This window comes from Lepidothrix coronata, unplaced genomic scaffold (genome assembly GCF_001604755.1).
Source record: "Lepidothrix coronata isolate B3197 unplaced genomic scaffold, Lepidothrix_coronata-1.0 Scaffold28, whole genome shotgun sequence".
Taxonomy (NCBI): Eukaryota; Metazoa; Chordata; class Aves; order Passeriformes; family Pipridae; genus Lepidothrix; species Lepidothrix coronata.
This window is the reverse complement of record NW_016690208.1, coordinates 3,980,795-4,001,588: the sequence shown is the minus strand read 5'-3', so window position 1 is coordinate 4,001,588 and position 20,794 is coordinate 3,980,795. Positions and strand designations below refer to the sequence as shown.

At 54.3% G+C, this 20,794-nt stretch overlaps 1 protein-coding gene across 3 annotated transcripts in view; it reads right to left on the bottom strand.

Moving 5' to 3' along the window:
• The window catches only part of RXRA (retinoid X receptor alpha), a 40,465-nt gene extending 39,632 nt beyond the window's left edge, over positions 1–833 (bottom strand). For all 3 annotated transcript variants that reach the window (XM_017810196.1, XM_017810197.1, XM_017810198.1), the window contains exon 1: positions 624–833. In XM_017810196.1, the coding sequence (XP_017665685.1) occupies positions 624–833 (210 nt within the window). The remainder of the gene's footprint in view (positions 1–623) is intronic.
• Positions 834–20,794: the final 19,961 nt, after the last annotated feature.

The window sequence follows — 20,794 nt, the reverse complement described above, 5'->3', positions numbered from 1 at the left end:
GACAAGGAGGAACAGCGTCAAGCTGTGCCAGGTTTAGACTGGCTATTAGGGAAAATTTCTTCACTGAAAGGATCGTCAGGCATTGGAACAGGCTGCACAGGATTAGTCCAGGAATCACCATCCCTGGAAGTGTTCAAAAGGCTTGTGGATGTGGCCCTCGGAGGCATGGTTTTGTGGTGGACTTGGCAATGCTGGGTTAATGATTGGACTCAACGACCTTAGAGGGCTTTTCCAACCTTAACAACTCTATGATTCTATTGGGACCATGGGCCGGCCCTGGAGGGGATGTGCTGAGGTGATAATCCCAGGGTACAGACAGTCTTAGGGTGGCTCTGGCTCCTGCCTGCAGGTGACCCAGGGGTAGTCACTGCTCCCTTTTCACCCCCTGTTCACCTGGGGACAAACAGGTGATCCGTGGCCATATTCTGGCTCTGCTGGTCCCTCATAGCCCACTCAGGGCAGCCCCACAGGCAGCTCCAGCCAAAGGAACAGGATGCCTCCAGCTTAGTTTCCCCTTTGGGCTTCTGCTTTTCGCCTCTCTTTGGGGCCTGTCTGGATGAGGAAACCCAGGGACGTGGCTTCTCCCCAGCTAAACAAGCAGCACAGACATCCCCACCACTTACCTGTGGGCTGCTGGTGCCAAATCCCAGGCTGGGGGTGGAGGGGACGGACATTGAGTGCGGGCCCATGGGGGAGCTGATGACGGAGAAGGGAGGGCCCATGCCATTGATGGGCGAGCTCAGGGTGCTGATGGGCGAGTGCAGCTGGCCCGGGGAGCCCAGCGAGGAGCCGATGCCTGGCCCGATGGACGGGTGGAGGGACGGGGTGGCCATGGGCCCCCGGCTCGTGGGAGAGTTCAGGGATGTGGAATTGACTTGGTTGGAGAAATCTGGAAGAGAAGAGAGAGAGAAACGGGGTTGAGTCTCCCAGCTGGGACAGGCTCTGACGCGTCACCACGGCAAGCCCTGAGATGCAGAGCCCTGCTCCTTGCCCTGCCAAGGGGCTGCTTTTCATCCTCCCCCAAAATTCCCAATGCACCTCCATCTTTCCAAACCATCTTCTGTTGGAGCATCTACACAGGCATTAAGAGAGGTGCTGAGAGCATTTCCACCTTGAGACAGGCATCAGTGCCCTCCTCCACCTCATTCACATGCTGTACCCTGGCTCTAAGCTTTGCCAGGGACTCAGCATCGCTGCTCCAGCTGATGCCATCCATGCCACAGGATAATTTGGATTTATCACAGGGCCAGGCCATGCATGGAGAACATGGGGCTGCAGTAGTGGTTCAGCAGCAAGAGCATGTCTGTGCATCACACAATTGATGTGTGTGTCCATCCACGCACCAGCGTGCCACAAGGAAGGCTGTGTGCTCAAGGGTTGGACTGGATGATCCTGGAGGTCTTTTCCGACCTAAATGATCCTGTGGCTCTGTGTGCTGGCCAGGAGGAACACGCCTGCCTGCTGTGTGGGGAGCGGGAGCAGCTCTGCAGGCACAGGACGGGCTGTGTCTGCCTGCGCCCCAGCGGCTCCACCGTCCCGGGGGAGCGGGAGGAGGGGGGCGGGAAGAGGGGGTTATAAATAGACTTCGATTCTCCCAAGAGGAGACATGGAGCCATTCCTGGCACATTTCCTCCTCATCCTGTCACGCTGCTTGCAAAACAATCCCGAGCGAGGAAGGGGCTGGCTCGTGGCCCCCGGGCAGGCTGCGAGCAGGAGCGGACGGAAGGCGGCGGGGGCGGATGGGCAGTGTGGATGGGGCCCCCCCAGCATGGCCACTGCTCACCCTGACACCCACCAGGACCCCCCAGTTCACACCAGCCAACGTGGATCCAGAGAGGAGGAAGTACCAGCACGACCGCTTAGGCAAGGGGCCCTTCATGGTGGGTCTGGGAGCCACTGCTTTTGGCTACGGACCCCAAATTCTGGAAAATGTTGCCTTCAGTCTGCTTGGAGCCAGCTGTCTGCCCAGGATTTTGGAGCAATTAGCACATGAATGTTACACAGGGGGGAAACATGCTCGCTGAACACACAGCAGCCCAGCCCCAGCAATCCTCCCCAGAGATCACCCATCCCAGTGGGGAAATCCCGGGATGAGGAAGTGAAGGCTCAGCAAGGCAGCAATGCTCCTCTTGCAAAGCCATGGAACCAGCATCCCATTGCTGCACCCAGAGTCCCATCACTGCACCTAGAGTCCCACTGTTGCCCCCAGAATCCCACTGCTGCACCCAGCATTCCACTGCTGCCCGCAGAACCCCACTGCTGCCTCCAGAATCCCATCACAGCCCCCAGCATCCCATCAGCATCCCTGGCCTGTGGTGGAAGGGAGCATCCCTGTCCCTGGGGGCCCGGCCTCGATTGGCTCTCAAAGGATGTTGACATAAAACAATCTCAGGCCACCACGTCACCCCTGGCTGAGTGACGTGCGGGCAGCACAACAGGAACCCCAGGAAATTCCTTCAGGCTTTGGGGTCTGCTCCGGGGCTTTAGCACAGTGGGATTGTGCTTCCCGGCTTCTCTGCTCCTGGTGTTTTTTCCCCACTGCCATCCCAGCAGGGGCAAAAGGCAGGAGCTCATTCTGGAGCAGAGTTAGGGGGTCCCAGCCAGGCTTGAAGGACCCCAGAAACACCCAGAGCCGAGGTGATGGGTGGACACCTTCCAAGGATGCACCGGATCCCCAGCCAGGGGAAACAGGCACTTGACCCGCCGGCAAAGGGAAGGCAGTGAAGCCCAGTCTTTCCTTTTAAAAGCTCCTGAATATTTAAGGCAGGAGAGGTCACAGGCAGGTTACTGGCGACCAGCCCACGCCTACTCAAGCACATCAGAAAGCAAAGCACGTGTGGGGCCGGTACCTCTCCCGAAATCCCCATCCCTGGGGTACCACGGGAGCTCCCCGTCCCTGCACATCCCATGTCACCACATCAGCTCCCCTCATCCACCCTGTTCACACATGGATGTGATCCCCAGCACCCAGCACCCAGTCATGAACTGGGGGTGTGTGGGAGGGATGATCCAGAGAGAATAATTCAGGCAACAACAAAAAGGAAAGGAGAGGACTAACTGAGCACGGAACAGGGAGGTGTGGCATGGACAGATTTGGGTGTGTTTTCACCCAAACCCCTTGGCCACATGCTCTGAAATCCAAACCAGACCTGAACTCCTTCAGAGTCCAGCTCAAGCAACCCTCTGGACACTGGGATGTTTCCACTGCTCATCCAAACACTCCCCCCTCCAAAACCCCACTGGAAGAGCTGCAGCAATGGGAAATGTTTTACCTCCAAACAACAAGCAAATATGGAAAAGGGGTTGGGTTTTTTTCCTTAGCAAAATCAAGAGTCCACTTGAGGCAACTCAGGGCAGATGCTGCCAGCCCCTGGCTCGAGGGGGAGTGTTCCCAGCGGGAAGATGAGTTTTGAGAAAATAATGACTCGAGGTGGGGAGATGAGGACTGAGAGCAGGACATGAGGAGCTCACCCTCCTCCCTCATCACAAGTATCCTAGAGGACCCTGAATGAAAAATGAATGCTTTAAAAAAGGAAAAAAAGCCTAGACTGAGGAAAAACCCTTAATTGAAACAAATTCCCAAACTGATGAACACCACTTGGACTGCAGCAAACACAAGAGGCATTTTCCCAAATGCATTTTCAGTTCAAGTAGTGCGAGACTATTCCTTTTCCTTGTGGAGTTCTGCCATTTAAAGCTGTTGTGTGTGACTATCTCTTGATCAAAATAAACTCTGTGCCTGTTTCTAAATTAAAAAAAAAAAAAAAGAGAGAAAAAAAGTTCTGAAAGCATTTCCCCTCTGTCACACCCATCAACTGCAGCTATTTTCTCTGTGTGTCCTTTGTTTAAGCACAACGACCTCTATATATCCCAGAAGATGCCCCATGGCAATTGGGAGATCAGAAACCAGAGCTCGTCAGCAGCTGAAGAATTTGCAATGAAGCTCTTTTTTCTTCCTCTAAACTATGGACCCGCCAGCCACAAAATTTGGATGGGAATTTTTCCCAAAGAATATGACATTCAGGGCAGGGCCACGTGATCCATCTTGCAGTGATGGTGCTCTGTGGCTGCCCAGAGCCACGGGCGTGATCCCGGCTCTGCTCCGCGGCACAGGAACCACCACACGGATACCAGAGCCAGAGGGTTCTGATCTGGCCTCCAGATAATGAGCCTGAGCCTTGTTTTTTCTGGCACAGAGTGCTCCTCCCTGCCCTTTCCCTCAGCAGGTACCAGTCTTTCCAAGATCTCTTCAGGATTCCACCATCCTGGGTGGGGAAGCTGAGGCACGGGGAGAGCAATGCCCCTGAGGAGGCAGGAGCCCTTCTAGCAGACAAAGACGTAAAAATCTGGTTTTGAAGGTTGATGTGACCTTCACCAAGGTCACACAGGAAATGGGAGCCAAAGCTGGGAATAGATCCTGGCTGCTGCAAGATGCAGGGTAGCATCTCAACTGCTGAATCAACCTTTCCTGTGGTTCTTTTTCCCTCCTGCCTCTGTGACAGACAGAACTCTCTTACTATTATCATCACCATAAGAAGAAAAAGAACGAGGATATTATTAATAATGTTCAATGAGGGGAAAAAACCATCTTCATAAAACATTTGCCCCCATTTTCATCCAGCTGCATCAGACCAGTGCAGCCAAGTACCCAACGTCCCTGGGCAGCTCTTCTGCTATTTTCCACTCCCTTGGCATTCTTGGGGCCAAGAGCACAAATCTCCAGTTTGGACCCAGCAAATATCCATGGCTGGACGCATCCCAGATGGGCAGGTCAGACCCTCTGGGAGCTGCGGTCGCTGGAAGCATCCGGAATGCCACCAGCCCTTGCAATCCTTCCCTGTGGCATTTTGTCACGCAGTGCACGGGACTCCAAGTGCTGCTGCTTGGCCAGGGCACGTCTGCAGCAGCTAAACCAGCTTTTGCTGATCCGGCAGTATCACGAAGGGCTGTGATTTTAACATTTCTAGACCACAAAATGTCCCAAAGCAGAAACAATTCCAACAGCACAGAGGTGCTTTTTTTTTTTTTTCCCCAGGATAGCTCATTTGTACCGGAATAAACTGTACCAGCATAAGCTTTCGCCAGAATAATCTTCATTTATGCTTAAGAGGCTTTGCCAGTAAAACTACAGTGACCTAGCTCTGCTGGAAAACCTTTTCTGGCATATCCAGGGAGTTTCCTCAGCAGCTCGGTGCCTCGGCAGTTGGCTTCTGCGAGAGGGGAAGTTAAAAAAAAAACATATTTCAAGGCACAAACAGACTCCCCAAGTCGTGTTTTTCTGCAGCTGAGTAGAGCTGAAGCTCCAGGACACAGTCCACAGCCCTTCTGGGTGGGATCAGAGGGGTCTGCAGGCACTCCAGGGCTCGGTGGGAACACACAGTGGGAACACTCCACGTGCCTGTCTCCGACACCAGCCGAGATTTGGAAGGTCACCCACAACCTCTGGCTTCCGCTTTTCTTTTTTTTTTTCACCTCAGCACCTCTTCCTCCTTAATCAGAAAGCAAATCAATTCTGAGTATTAAACAGCAGGAAATTCTAAATTTGGGTTGCCACTCCCTTCCTTAAGTCAGCCCTCCCTGTTAGGGCTTTGCAGCGCTGTGGGGCCACGCTGGGAGGGGAGTGGGACCAGGAGCTAAGATCAGGCTTCTGGAAACCTCCTCCTCCTCTGCTCTCAAGAGTCACTTTGGTGGTGACCAGGTTCCAAACTCTGACACCTAAATGCACATGGGATCTGCAGGCAAACACAGCACCCCGAGCCCACGAGCACTGTTCCTTTTCTGGTGACTCTAAACCTAAATGAACTCGGTAGTGAAAATCACTGTCCTTTTGCTCTCATTCCTCAAAAGTAGTTCAGAAATCTCGTGTGCTTTCCAGACAAGGAACCTCAAAATGATAGAGGCTCCCCACCCCCTCCTTTCGCCTTCCCAAGCAAATGAAGGCACTGGTGGCAAACAGTGGGATGAGGGGACCAACAGGCAGACAGTGGATCTGGGCAGGACACGAGGGTTTGGCTGCAGCTTTCATGGGAAAATTGCCATGGTAATACTGTGACCACAAGAGGTCAGGTCCTCACTTTTGTCCTGATCACAAACTCAGTGATGAATTTAAATAGCCCCTGGCCTACAATCTTGAGTAAGTTTGCTCTCAGTTTATATCAGCAGAGCTGAGAACTGAAGTGAGGATGGAGCAAGAACTGCCTCTTCCCATTCCAGGGACTATTGTTGCTGTGGACCCAACAGTGCCTGACTTGGGCAAACTCAGGGGGATGACCTGCATGGTGCAGGTGTGGCTGTTACCCCAAAAAATCACCCACAGGTCCAAGAAACAAGCATCATCCTGTGGCCCAAGCCCATTAAGCTGCCTTTATAGCAGAGGACAGAGAGGACAGGCAACTGATGCTCTTAAATCATCCGAGTGCCAGGCACACAGTCAGGGCATGCTTGGAATGGGCACTCCAAGACTTCAGAAGATGCAGCTGTGTTAACTATACATCCCTTCTGAATATTGTTTCTACAGCTACAGGCAAAAGGATGTAGGAGCACGGGATGTGCAGTCAAGTGTGCTGAGTAGCTCTGATTTCACTGAAAAGTAACTGGAATTGATTTTTCTTTTTACATTTCTGGACTAGAGTACAAAAACAAAGCTGAGAACATCCCTCTCAGACCTCCTAAAGTCTGCACAGGGGACAGCACACAGAAACCTGTCTTTTTGCAGGCATTTGAAGATCACCACATGCAGTTTCTCTTTGGGAAGCTGCTCCAAAGTTTGGGGGTGTTTCTTAAGCTGTGCTCGGCACCTTCCCCCAGGAAGCACCAGGTGATGCCACAGGGGTTCAACCTGCTCGAGGATGGTGAGAAACTCGGTTTCAGCTGCTCTCTGCTCCGGGTGGGTTGTTCCTCCTCCCATCAGGTTTCACTTTGACCAAACTAAAACCTCAAAGCCACACAGCTTCTCACCTCTGACTCCCTGCTCCCACCCAAAATGCCCCGTCAGGACCACTCAGCACCTCCGCCAAACCCAGCGAGGGGCAGAGGTGTGTTTTGGGGCTTCAGTGCAGCATCAGGGTCCCCTTCCAGGGATTTCCTCAGCTGGAGGAAATCCAGCAGCACCCTCTGCGTGCTGCCAGCCTGGCCCCTCACAGGCATTATCTGCTGCCTCCTGCCAGCATTTCACCTTATGGGTTGATGGACCGTGCCATGAGATTACAGTGCCCACGAGCGGCTTTCCCACGGCACTCTGCAACCCAACCTCTCCCTTCTCAGCCAGAGTCCCTGCTGCACCACTCAGGAAACCTCTGCTCTCTTCCCACAGGATGAAGGGGAAGAGGAAGTGCAAGATCACCCCATTGCCAAGCCACGGGGGCTCCCCAGAGTGGTACCCACTCCAAACCTCGCAGCAGCGCACCAAGGAGTTGGCAGCATCTCTATCCCACAGAGCAGAGCTGGGTCACCTCTGTCCCTGCAGCTCCAACACCTGTTCTCCCTCTCTATCCTATTTTATTTTCTCCTTTGGATACAACCCTGCAGGAAACACCAGCCCTCCCCAGTGCCACAGGGAAGGACCACAGTGTGATCACAGCCATGGACCAGGCTGGCAAGTCCTAGGTGGCATTTGGGGGCCTCTCCCCAGGCAACCTGCAATGGGTGACCACACGCTCACCCGTGTGCCCATCTTTTGGCAATCTGGCTCAGAGCACCACAGGGTCACTTTTGGGAGACACTCACCCCTAACCCACCCCATCACCTGCTAGAGCCTGGCTTCCCAGGGGTCTGGAGACACCCCACCGCAGGATCCACACCAAAGAGGGGATGTTTGTGCCTGATGCTGCAGAGCATGGAGGAGGGGGGAACCCTGCTGAGGACACGTGTGCTCAGGGGAGACACAGCCCCCAGGCCAGGGCTGACCAAGTGTGCTCAGCTCTGGCACAGGGGCTTATTTCGTGTTTTTTGCCTTAAAACCCCATCCCACCCTCTCAGCAGCCCTCTAAAAGCACAGCCCACTCTCGGAGCTCCTGTCAGAGCTGGAAGCCTGCGGGGGTTACTCCTGTCTCCGAGGGGGAAGGACTGAAAAGAGGAATTTTCCAGAAACCGCTTTGCCCGCGAAGAACCGCCATGTCACCGGAGGAAGCGCCTGCAAACGCCTCTTCCTCCAGCACTCCTGGCTTCCTGCCCTGCATGGACCCCCATCCCAAATCATCCCCCCCTCCCATGGAGGACCCCCACCCGTGTTTGCTTCGGTTTGCATCTCCCAGGCAGACGGGGCAGCCTCCAAGCCCCTTTGGCAGGAGCTGGGGCTGCGGGTGGAGAAGGGAAAAGCAGGAAGCGTGAGAGAGCAGGGACATATGGAAAGTGTGAGGAGCCCCTGGGAGAGCAGGGAAGCCCAGGGGGAGGGGGTGGGCAGTGCTCGGCTCTCCCCCACCCTGGCAGCGGTGGGTGGAGGGGGAGGGTGCACCCAGGCAAACAAGGATTCTGCTGATAAAGCAAATGTGACTCAATCACACGCTTGTGCAAAGATGTCACAACAGTCCTGAGAAATTACAGGCTCCTATTTCATCCCTCAAGGGCCGGCGCTGTCCCTGCTCTCACAATGTGCTCTGTTCTGCTGTCAGCGGCGCAGCGAGTGCCCCTAATTTACTGGCTGGGAACCCGCTGCAGGAACAGGCAATAATAGGTGCAGTGTAGTGCTGCTGCCAGGGCTCCTGGGCTGGCAGCAGGAATGGGGGGATGGCTGACGAAGGGCTCGACGTGGTGGCTCTTTGGAGCCAGTGTCATCGCTGGCAGAAGCAGCTCCGAGCAGGGACTCGCTGTCCCCTCCCTGCCCTGAGCTTTCAGGCCATGGGACAAGGGACAGATGCTCCCAGCTCAGCTCTTGGTCCCAAATGTGGCAGAGTTAGGAGCAGCTGAACTAACCCTGCTTGGGGTTGCATCTCTGCACCTTTTTGGGTGGTCTCATGCACCCCCAAAAGGAGGTTTGGGGGACACAGACCCTGCTGCCAAAGCACAAGGGCTCAGCCCCCATCGCTGCAATCGTTCCCTGCCATTAACCTTCCCCAAACACAGCCAGGGGCAGGCCATGCCAGGGGGGAATTTGTACCTGCTGGCCCCCTTCCAGCCTCCAAAGAGCACTGGTGAATCCAAAACACCAGGAAAAGAATCCAACAGAGGGGAAGATTCTCCCTCTGCTCCATAAAGACAGTGGGCTGCACCCAGGGGTCCTTTCAGCCCTCCCTGATGGACATCACCAGCGTGGGGACATGGTGGCGGTGCTTCCCAATGTCTGCCCACCCTGTCCTGGGAATCAGAGACCTCTGCTCGGAGCTCCTCAACCTCCCTGCAACCGCTGACCTTCGCAGCCTCCCTGACTCCATCCCGCTCTCCGAAAAGAGCGCGGTGAGAGCAAAAGCACAGTGGTCCCGCAGGTTGCTGGAGCTCATTATGGCCTTTTAATTACATTCAATTGCGGTTTTATGGGCTTACGGGCAAATTGGAAGTGATCTAATTGCCCTTGAGGGGGTGCTGGGCTCTGAGCTATGAAAAACCAAGCAGGATCCAGCGAGACGCGCGGGGAGCTCGGAAGCATTAGGCTCATTCCAACAGAAAGAGGAGAAGCTTTGACTCACACTGAAGATCCCCCAGGACTTCCCAGAAATGAGCCACACACGTGGCACATGCTGAGAACACCGGAGAACCCGGATCAGGCGCTGCCCCACTGCCCTAGCCTGTCCCACCTGCTGTCCCCAACACCTGGATCCATCCCCCCAACAGGAGAGGGGATGGGCTCAGACCTGGAGCTAAGCTCTCCGCTCCTGGGGAACCCATTACCTGGAGCCCTAAAACATCCCCCTCCAAAGTAGGCAGGGAAAAAAGCAGCCAGAAGGGTGCAATGAAGCAGGGATGAGAGCTCTGGGAAACAGGAGCTCTCACCCTCAACTCCCTACATTCTCCCTCCAGGAGATCTGGGATGAGCCAAATCCCAAAGACCAAGAGCAGGAGCAGCCCGACAGCTCTCCCGGCCACTGGCTTTGAGATCTGTGGGCTAAAACATGTGTTCCCCAGTTGCTAATGGGCCCTGGAGGTGCAGAGCTCCAGGACAAGGGATGTGCTGCGTCTACCCTTGTTTTGCTGATTTTGGGGGCTGACCAGAGGCGCAGGCAGGAGTTGACAGCACCTCCACACCTCCCTGCTGCTCTTCTGCTCCAGCCTGCGGTCAGTACTGTGAGCAACCATCGCTTTAAAAAGTCCTACAGGATCCTTGTGACAGGACAAGCTCCATCCTCAGGGCCTGAGACGGCAGCAGGAGGTGAGAGGAGGAGGACACAGCCGTGTGTTGTGGATTCCTTCCTCCGCCTGGCTCCCAGGAACAACGGCCCACAAGCCACCAGCCAGACGGATTATATTACGGTGCTGTGCGTGCACATTAATCCAGATTTGAGATAATTACAGTCATTCACTTGGCATAATGGGCTTTAATCGACCCAACGTTGCTGGTGCTGGTGCTCGCCGCCAGTGTGCAGCTGGCAGCCCAACATGCCAAAGCTGTGCTGCCACTGGCCACACCACGACCAGCCAAAGGCAACGCCTCTAACTGGTTTCCCAGAAAAACAGCTTTCCAGAAAAATAGTTGTGGTAATTTTCCTTAGGAAGACGGCAAGGCCACGTGGGTCTTCCCATCTCTCAGCTGAGACCAGGCCAGCCTGGCTTGGGCACGAGGTGTCATCTGGTCAGGGCACATCTCGTGAGCATCCAAGTGGGATGAGCCACTCCTCCAAGGGCTTCACTGCTGGGAACTGTGCAAGGGCAGCCCATGGGAACGCTGTTTTCCCAAGTCTCCTTGGAGAAATGCCCACCTCTCAGAATGATGGCTGGTGGTAGGTTCGTCAACAGACCCCTGAAGGTCCCTTCCCACCAGCATTTTCATGCTTTAATTGTCACAGAGCTGGAAACACAGACGGGCAAAGGATCCCAGGGTCTCAAAACAGCCATTCCTTCCCATCTCAGCTCCTCCTCCACATCTCCACCGATGACTGGAGAATGCTTTGGAGTGAGCCAGTTCCCTCAGGGACAAACCACCCACTTTGTGCACAGCAGCTGGAGGTCCAGGAGAAGGAGCCTGAGAACTGGGTGCCTACCCAGGAAGGTGCCTGACAAGACAGGGAAGGCAGCTGCCAGAGCCAGGTCCCCTCCCATAAAAGCAAGTTCCCTCTGGAAACTACATGGCACGCACTTTTCTCCAAGAGAAAGAAGCTGCCTTTGGTCTTGTGTGACCCCACTGGGGTTCAGTAACACGTGCTGGGCAGGAGGGAAGGTTTAAGCCCCCTCAACTCCAGCTGTGTGGTTGGAGGGATGGGCAGGCAGGGCTGGGGGGTTGTTCCCCCTTCCCAGGCCAGAGAGGAGGCTTGGGAAAGCTCTTCCCTTCCCCGGGCAGGCCGCAGCAAAGGATGGGCTGCCTGCAAGCTGCCTTTGGGTTTAAGTTTCTGGTTCGAGTCCAAAGCTAATTAGGCTGCGCCAAGTCCAATCAGATAGCGGCGGCTAATTGAGCTCAGCACAGACGGGTCAATGTCCAGCGGGTCTCGGTGTTCCAGGCGTTTTGTCAGCCCCCAGATAACTGCCAGGGCCTGGGAAGGGGAAGGACCCCCACAAAAATGTTCCCTTCATGAACAGTCAGAGTCTTTCCCTGCCAGAGCTGATACAAGTCTGGGTTAACCCCTCAGATGCTGCCAGCATTGTCCTCCTGCCCGAGGAACCCCAAGGGAGGAAGATGCCCCAACGGCATTGCTGGGGCAGGAATAAAAGTAGGTGTGGGATGAAACAGGGTGACTGCCCACCATGCTGTCAGGGTGTCACCCCAGGAACAGCTGAGCCATGCCACAGGCCACACAGAACCCCCAGACCATACAGCAATGGCAAACCAGAGGAATTCCAGCCACCCAGCTGCTGAAAACCAGTGAGAGTAAGGATCGTGGAGCTGGGTACTCCATGCTCTCTGCACAGCTCCCAACACTCCTCCAGAGTTGAGTTCGATGTGTCTGCACTCAACTGCAGCCTCCAGGCTATGAGAGAGGGGTTTGTCCAAGCCAGCAGCACAGCTCTGGGAGCCAGCAGGGCGGTGGGACAGGGTCAGCAGCAGTGCCCAGATGTGCCTGGGCATTGTGACTGGGCAGCAGCCCTAAAATGATGGGACTGCAGCAAGGCACTGGGATCAGGGAGAGCAGTGATGAAGATGAGGGGCTCTCAGGAAGGCTCCAATGAGCCCTCCCTCGGGCAGCTCTCAGCCCCGGTGATCAGCTCCCCCAGCTCCTGACTTAAAGCCAGGACAAGGACAACATCCAGCTTCCTAGAAGCCACGCACTTCCTTTTTTTCCTCCAACCCTTTGCTTCCAGGCCCAAGCACCCTCCACCTGGGCAGGGAGATGCCAGCCTCGATCCCTGCGCCGGCAGCGGGAACACGGAGAGCAATCCCTGAGTCCACCCCCTCCACCCCCAGCTGCTGGGAAAGGCTGTTCCTCTTCAGCTGACAAATAGATGAGACGTTTCATTAATAAACCTCAGCTTCTCCTAACACTTCTGATTACAATCTCTCTGTTTGGATCCGTGCTCATATTACACGTTCGTCTCAATTATATATTCCCTTCTCCTTAAATCCCCACTTATCTCCTTTACCACGTAAATCACGGAGTGGGCTCTGGCTTTTTTTGCCTCCTTAACTTTCCTGGCTCCAACAGCACTTGTAAAATAAAGAGGAATTTAAACTGCAGCATGTCCCAGTGGCCTCTGAGCTCATCTCCCAGCAGATCCACCCAAGGAGGGTGACCGGGGTCCTGCCAAGCCCTGCACCAGCACTCACTTCCAGCCCCACCATGTTCACAAAACACTTTTATTTACTTTTTGCTCAGCCTGAGGCAAATCCTTGCTGGGGCATCACTGGGGACAACTCCCCCCGACAAGGCCCTTGGACCAGCTGGAGCGGAACATGTGAGACACCAACCAGAGCAGCAGCGCAGGGAGAGAGCCCAGGCTGGCTCCCCCCTCACTGCCCCACATCCCTCTGGCAATTAAGGCAATTGCCTGCATGGAAACCTAATTATATTAGGGAAGTATTTAGTAATTTTTAACTGTTCAGCTGGTGGCTCAGCTCCCTCCCCCTCCTGCATTCCAGCAGCGCTGGGCAGGAGTTGCAGCTGCTGGATTCTCCTCCTCTTCCACCACTGCTTTAAAGAGCAATAGCGAGGAAGAGGAGCCAGATGGTGTGATGGGCAGGCAGTGGGCTGGGACTCAAGTGGTGGCCCAGGTGGCCCTGGGTGAACTAGAGGATCTCCCACTGCCCTACAGCAGTTTGCCTGTGAGGTTTTCATGGGATGGCTGTGAAATTCCCAGCCCTGGCATGTGGTGGCATCGGAGAAAGATGCTCTGTGGTCCTCTGCTATGGCGCTTGGCAACCTGCTGCAGAAGGCAGGTTGCTGTACCAGCCCCCGATGTGATGCCCCTCTCGACTGCAAATTCAACACTGCAATCACAAGGTTTTGGCGTGCCCTGGATGTGTCTCCAACCTCCGCAGGTCACTGTGTACAAAAAACTCAGCAGAGGCACCGCTACACAAAGACCAGGAGCTCCCACCGGCCTCCCACCCAGCTCCCAAGGCCCCTTGGAAAAAGCAACACTCCCAGAACCACCTTGCTCCCGTTTGTCCACAGGCAGCAGAGCAGGAGCCCACCATGGACTGAGTTGCACCACAGATTGAGTTGCACCACGGATTGAGTTGCAACGTGGAAAACTGTGCCCCATGGAGAGCATCGAGGGACCCTCCCACTGATTCATCCCCATCTCCATGGGCACACTCAGCCCCAGCTCCTCCGGGGGTCAGCAGGACCTCAAGGCTCGCCCAGCCCAAGACAATCCCCTGATTCCCACCCCTGGGAGCAGCCTGGCCGCCCAGCTGCGCCTTTAAGAGGCAAGGAGGGGAGCGTGATGGCCGGCGTTTTCCGAAGGACCATTAATTTGCCAGCGTCACATGCTCCGCAGCTGCAGCCTGGCAGTGATTTATACGCCTCTGAAGTTCATCAGAGGGAAAAGTACTTTGCAGGCGCGGCGTATCCCCCTTCCCCTCTCTCTTCCTCACCGGTGCGAGCTGCCCGTGTCCAGAGCCCAGCCGAAAACCCGCGGCCCCATCCATCACCCCCGTGTGTCACCCCCTGCCCTCGCCACCCAGCCCAGGCTCTCCCCTTCTCCCCGGCATCTGCGAGCAAAAGAAAACTTCCTCTGGCTTCCTCGCCTCCGTGACCCAGCGCCAAGAAAGTCATTAATTAATAAGGGGCAGCGCTGATCAGGCTCCTCGGCCGGCCGGGGGGCTGCAGAGCCCCCTCCTCCCCAGCCCCAGGCCCTGTAGCCAAAATAAACGTCAGGGAGAAGGGCGGGCGTCCCCTCCTCCTGCCGCCACCCCCCTGCACGCCGTCCTCCGGGGAGGTTCAAAAGTTCAAGATTTTCACATTTCCCTAACGTTATTTCAGGAAATTGCTGGAGAAAGGAAAGACGGCGCTGCCGAAAAAGCAATCCGCGGGTGGATATAATAACACACAGAATCCAGAGGCAGGACTGGGCGTGAGCCAGGCGTGGTTCAGAAGGAGCCCCATCCCCACCCCGCGGTACCCGACGTTTATTTTTTGGCTCGGGAGCTCCCTTGCACATCGCTGGCTTTCACCGAGTTTTTCCTAAAGCAACGCCAAGAGCAAAGCCCGGGATCACCCCCCACCACTCCAAAACAGCCCCAGCAGTGGCAGACACCGGGATATGCTGCCACAAGGACCCTGGAGCCACAGCACCCACAGCACCCACAGCACCCACACTTAGCACATTGTAGCAGCTGGTTTGGGGGCGATGCTGCCGAGGTGGTTCAAAGCACCCCCAAGAATATCCCCCAGCACAAAGAATGTGGGTGTCAGTGCCCCAGGTCCTCAGGGAGCTACAGTTCGGCCCCAGATGTGCACAGGGCTCCCTGCAAACGCTGCTCTGATGTGTGTTTGGGTTCCCTTCTTGCTTCCTCTCAAAACCCTTCGAATTTCACATTTGCACGAACCTCAAAAGCGACCGAGTCACACCTGGGTTTTCACCAAAACCAGGTTAAATGACAGCCTTTGCTGGAGGTTCATGGGAAAGGTTCACAAAACTACTGAAACTCTTGGCAAACCTGAATTTGGGGTTACGATGAAACACGAAACTCGACTGCTTTCATGTGGTTTGGGGTTTTTTTTTTTGTTGCAAAACATTTGGTGCAGCAGCTCCGGGGCGAGAGCGCGACAGCCGAGCACACGACAGCGTGTCCATAGGAGCGAGGAATTCACACACACCCCGGCAGCGCTGGCTGGCAAACGATTAACTCGGATTGGAAGCCATGTCACTACCCTGGGGGCTGGATCGGTGCCACCACGTGCTTGGGGACGTGGGGCAGAGCTCTTGGCACCGGCAAGGGCCCAAGGCAGGAAGGCTGCCTTGCACCAGCAGCCATGGAGCCGTGGTCATGGCAAGAGCCTGGATGTGCCTTAGCACGTGGAGATGTGCCTCAGGCAGATGCTGACAGCATCTGTGGGACCCATCGTGCTTCCAAGGTCTGCCTTGTTCCTACAGGGCACTGCACACTTTGTCCCTGCCAAGGGCAAACTCAGCTGCTGGCAAAGAGGGAGTGAGAAACCTTCACTCTCCAGTACTGCTCCACTCCACCCAAGCACGTGCTGGGGGAGCTGGGGTTGGTCTGCTGCGAGTTTTTTTTAAGTTGGCTGAGCTCTTGGGGTGTCTTGGTACTTTGGGTCCACTTTGGAACACGCTCTGGGTTCACAATCCTGCAGCACCGTACGGAGCTGGCCTGGTGTCTGGTGAGACCTTACCTGCACTGTAAGGTCAGCTGAGGGGAAGGAGGAAGCACAAGGTTGCCCACACTGGGTGCAACTGGAATCCAGGACATTTGGAAGGCCAACCAAGGAAGTTTATATTAATTACAGAAATGTGTTAATACCCTGGGAAAGCCATCAACCCTGAAAGCTGTGCAGACACGACACTGCTCTTCCAAAGCCATTGGAACCCCTCCTGCTCTCCCAGCGTGGCTCAGCCCCCCCTCCACTACAACCTTCACCATTCCCTCTCTGCACTGACCTCTGCCAGGTCTCAGCCCCCTCACTCTCACCTCCTATTTACATCACTGGGCCACCTTTTCCCCTCTCTTATACATTTTAAAGCACTGCTGAAAATTCCCAAGACATCCCAAGTAGGTTTATGGCTGCACAGAACCCAGGTGATACTGAGGCCAAGAAGCAGCACCGGGACGTTGGGTCACTTTCTGAACTCAGCCCAGGCTAGGAAGGGATTAAACTCATTCATATCCAAACTATAAATAATAATAATCACAATAATGTCATTTTTGCAGTGCAGTTCTTTCAATATGGGCTGATTAATGTATTTGTAACGAGCAACAGTAAAGATTTTCAAGCCATCTAATTAGAAGGCCGTTTCCTTTCCAGACATGCCCAAGTCCCTTTGGAAAAGGAAATGTGGCCTCCAGTGCTACCTTTTTGCTGTGGGAATTCTACCCTGTATCCTGAAAGTTAATCAGACGCTCAACTTCCCCGGGGGGCACTACTTGCAATCCCAAATCTACAATTATCCCGGAGCTGCCTCCTTGGGGCCTCACGCTGAAGGAGCACCCAGTGGGAGCCAAAAATCCCACTGGGAGGTGCTGGTATACAGAGCCATCCTGGCTTCCCAAGGCTGGGGAGACTCCAACGTGATGGGGAGGAGAAAGGAACACTGCAAGGGATGCACACAAGGGGCAGCTCATCCCGTACATCACGGCACCCACCGCCCACGCTGATGTATTTTTCCATTCGTGTCTGGCGTTCCCAGCAAACACTAACTTCATTATTGATTTGTGCTCGTTTGTCATTTTTATAACCTGGCCAGCACTTCTCCTGAGGGCCGTGACTAATTCCACTTCCCCAGGCTGGAAGGGGCGAGAGCCTTTAACTCTTTCAGGAAGGGCTCTGCTGACCCGGCCCCTGGCAGGGCACCCACGGAAATCCCGGATATTCCACAGCCTGTCTATGGCAATGGGGAGAACATGCCAGGGTGTGGGGGGACACCTGCCCTCCCCAGCTGAGCACACACCTTGGGAGAACCCCCAAGTGCTGGGAAGGCTGATGGAATCAGCTCTCCTTCCTTCCTTCTTTCCAGGCATTTCCCAGCAAAGATTCAGGAGCGAATTCCCAGAGGAGAAGGCCCATTGAGTTAAATGCAGCAGATGCTGCTTCTGAGGGGTGGGATACGGGGAGTACCAAACACGACATCTGCAATTATGGAAAGCCAGATAAAGAAAATCAAATCTCATGCTTCAGGGCATGGGCTGATTGCCTATACAAGGGTCAGGAAGGAATTTCTCTCCCCTTACACAGCAGTGCACAATTGGGTCAGTGCATTACCGGGTGCCACAAGTCCGTGATTGTTTTTCCCTTTCCTTTTGGAAGCCCTGTGATCTCGCCCCTGGCACAAGAGCTGTGTCTGAGGGGGTGATGGCTTCACCTGGTGTGGCAGAGCTGATGCTTCTCCTATCCCCCATCTTCCTAAAGCTCAGTATTCCTAGTCCCAGGCTAAACACGGCACGAGGACCTCGCTCAAAGCCGGTCCCTCTGCCTTGCTGCTCTGACACTGCTTTGCAGTGCTGCCCGCCCCTCTCAGCCTTAATTACTTCTACTACAATCACCTAAATTAGAACAAAAACTCCCCTGAGTAAGGCCCTTTCCTTCCCCAGTGTTTGTAAAGCCCTGTGTACACCTCTGGCACTATTTAAGTAATAGGCATTATTATAATAAAACCTGTGATGTTGGCTTAGAAAATAAAAGCACTGGAAGAGGGGATGAACAGAGAGAACTGGGCAGAAAAACCCCGATGGTTTTGTTCCCGGAGGTCGGGAAGCGTTTGCGGTAACAGCGGTCGCTCTCACTTTACGCCGCATCCAGCATCCTTTCTCTTCCTTAAGCAACTTCTCTATGCTAAAACTTGCTTAGCTGGGAGGATCTAACCACAGGGAAGAGGCTGGAGTTTCAAATTAAAACAAAGTGAGCAAACAAACACGAAGATGGTCTGTAACACGTGTCTATCTGCATCGGCCCTTGCTAAGCCAGGCTTTGCCAAACCACACGCTTCCTAATCCGGACAAACAGTTATTGGCCTTTCCCGCTGCCAAGCAGCTCTTCAGCAACAATTCCCTGTCAGCAAGGGTGGCATTTTGTATTGGTCATACTCTGCATCTGCCAGAACCAGCAACTTTCCACGGACCCCGCAAAGCCACACTTCACAAACCCCATCAAACAGGGTTCATTGGGTTTTTATCAAACAAGACCCACGATTAGTGCAATCTGAAGTATTAAATTAATAATAAGTGAGAGCGCCCAACTGTTCTCACTGCAACCATCGACCCAGCACAGCATTTGGGGGGTCTGTAGCTCCATAGGTCAGTTGGCCAGGTTGGGGCACAGCACTCCTGCCCTCCTGCTCCCCAGAACCCACGGAGGAGCCCAGCACTCATGTCAAGAGCTCCAGTCCCCCAGCCAGCATCACCACCTGACCCTGCTACCTCGCTGTCAAGCTCATTTTGAAATTTAGTGCAAGATGAGCTGTCCCAGAAAGGTGTAAATCAGCCAGAGGCAGCCAGAGGGTGGGTGTCAAGCTCCGACACCCTCCGCCATCCACAAACCTCACAGCCGTGCACGACACCGGCACATCCACAGGCAGTGAGTCACGTCTGCACAGGGAAGGGGAAAGGTGGAATCAAAGGTATGAAACTGTATTCAGTGGGATTTGGCATGCCCGGACTTGGTCCCTGCAACCCAAGAAAAGAAAGCAGGCGCAGAAGGTCGGGATGGGGCAACGGGAGTTTCAGCACTGCAAACATGTTGCAGACAAGTGGAAGAACAGTCTTCAGGGGAATGTTTGGAGGACCCTGTGGTGGCTTGCTTGGGAAAAGGGGGGGGGGAAGGGAAAAATGAAACAAAAGAAAGAAAAGAAGAAAAAAGCAGCTGTGGAAGGGGCTGGTGCTGGGCTGCAAGAGATGCGTGTGGCAGCATCTCCCAGCAGCACAAAAAGAGCTTCCTCCCTGTGGTGCACTGGTGGGGCTGGACACATGGCCAAGGACTGGAAAACCAAACTGAAGGCAGGGGTGGACGAGGCCAGGAGCTGAGAGCAGCTGTTGGGTGCAGGATCAGTGCAGAAGGACAGCACAGGGCTGGGGACAGCCCTGCAGCGATGGGGAGGGGAGGGGGCTGCACTGGGGCAGCTGGGCTGCACTGGGAGCTGTCTTTAGCATCATTTTACAGACAGGAGTTACAGAATATCCTGATTTGGAAGAGATTCACATGGATTATCAAGTCCAGCTCTTAGGTGAATGGCCCATGTGCCCTCAGGTCTGATATTCCAGTGGCCAGCATCCATCTCCCCATCCCGTGACTCGGCAAAGCTGCAGGAATGGCCAAACCCCCAAAATACAGCATTTGCACCAATCCAGGCAGCTGTGGCCACCACATAAATGTTCTCCTCCAGCAAAGAGCCCTCTTGCATCATGCCATCATGTCCCACAGCTCATGCAAGAGCAGTGAGGAGGAAACAGCCCCTTCCCCTCCAGCCCCATCCAGCAGAGCAGCTTGAAGCAAGCTGGGAACAACATCAACCATGCTGGGAACAAAGCAGTGGTTGTACCATGGTCACTGGGAGAGCTGGGAGGGGAGTTTCTTTTTTAAATAGAAAGGCTTGGGGGGGTTGTTTTTTCCTTTCTTTTTTTTTCTTTTTGTGGGCTTGCTTTTTTCCTTGTTAACCAAAAATGTCAATGAAACCAGGACTGTTCCCAGAAACAGGAGTTACACAGATGAATTCATTTCATGTTTGGGGGGAAGTAACAATGGAAATTCTCAAAAGATCCCATGTCAACAGTTTCTTTTTAAAAAAACAAGTTTTGTACTGAAACAATTTCTTGTTTCTGCTCCTTTGCAATGATGTGAAACTCTCTCTGCAAAGGCTGAAACCAAACTAAACAGAAAGAACCACTTGGAACAGATCTTGAGAAAACAAAACCCATCAAACACCTTCCCCAACACTCTCAGGTCTGGGATCCCAAGGAGGGGTTGGTTCAATATCCAAACCCTGTGGGTAGGGATGAGGTGACACATCCCCATGTCTCAGTAAGGCCACCCCAGGGACAGGACCCGGCTCTAGGGCCCAAATCCAAGTGAGCAGCTTCACCCAAAACATACCCTGACACAGCACAGTCTTGAGGACACCAGAAGGTAACACTGGATTAAAAAAATCCCCCAAGAGAGAAGGAAAAACCAGAGGCTGAGTCATGAGTCAGAGCTGCACCATCGTAAAGAGAGATCCGGGTCAGCCTGGGAGGATTTGGCTCCGTGATTCCAACCAGCATCACAGAAATGGTGTTTTCCTTCAAGCCCCACCACCTCTCCTCCTCCATGCCCTGGGTCCTGCAAGACCCTTCAGATCTGCCATTTGCCTCAATCTGCTTCAAATTACCACAACAATGCTGGGCCCCAAGTGGACATGTAAAGTGTCTCAAATTTATTGTAATTTTAAGCCATCCCTAAAAACTGCACAGACATTGCTGGAATACTTCCTCCTTCTTTAAGACCCTCCAATGACTCTGCAAGCCAGCGAGAGGGAGCCGAGGACAGGCAGGAGGAGATGACTGGAGCCAGCTGCCTCTGCTCACTGTGCTGGGCGGGCTGGGGCATGGGAAGGGAGCAGAGGGGGT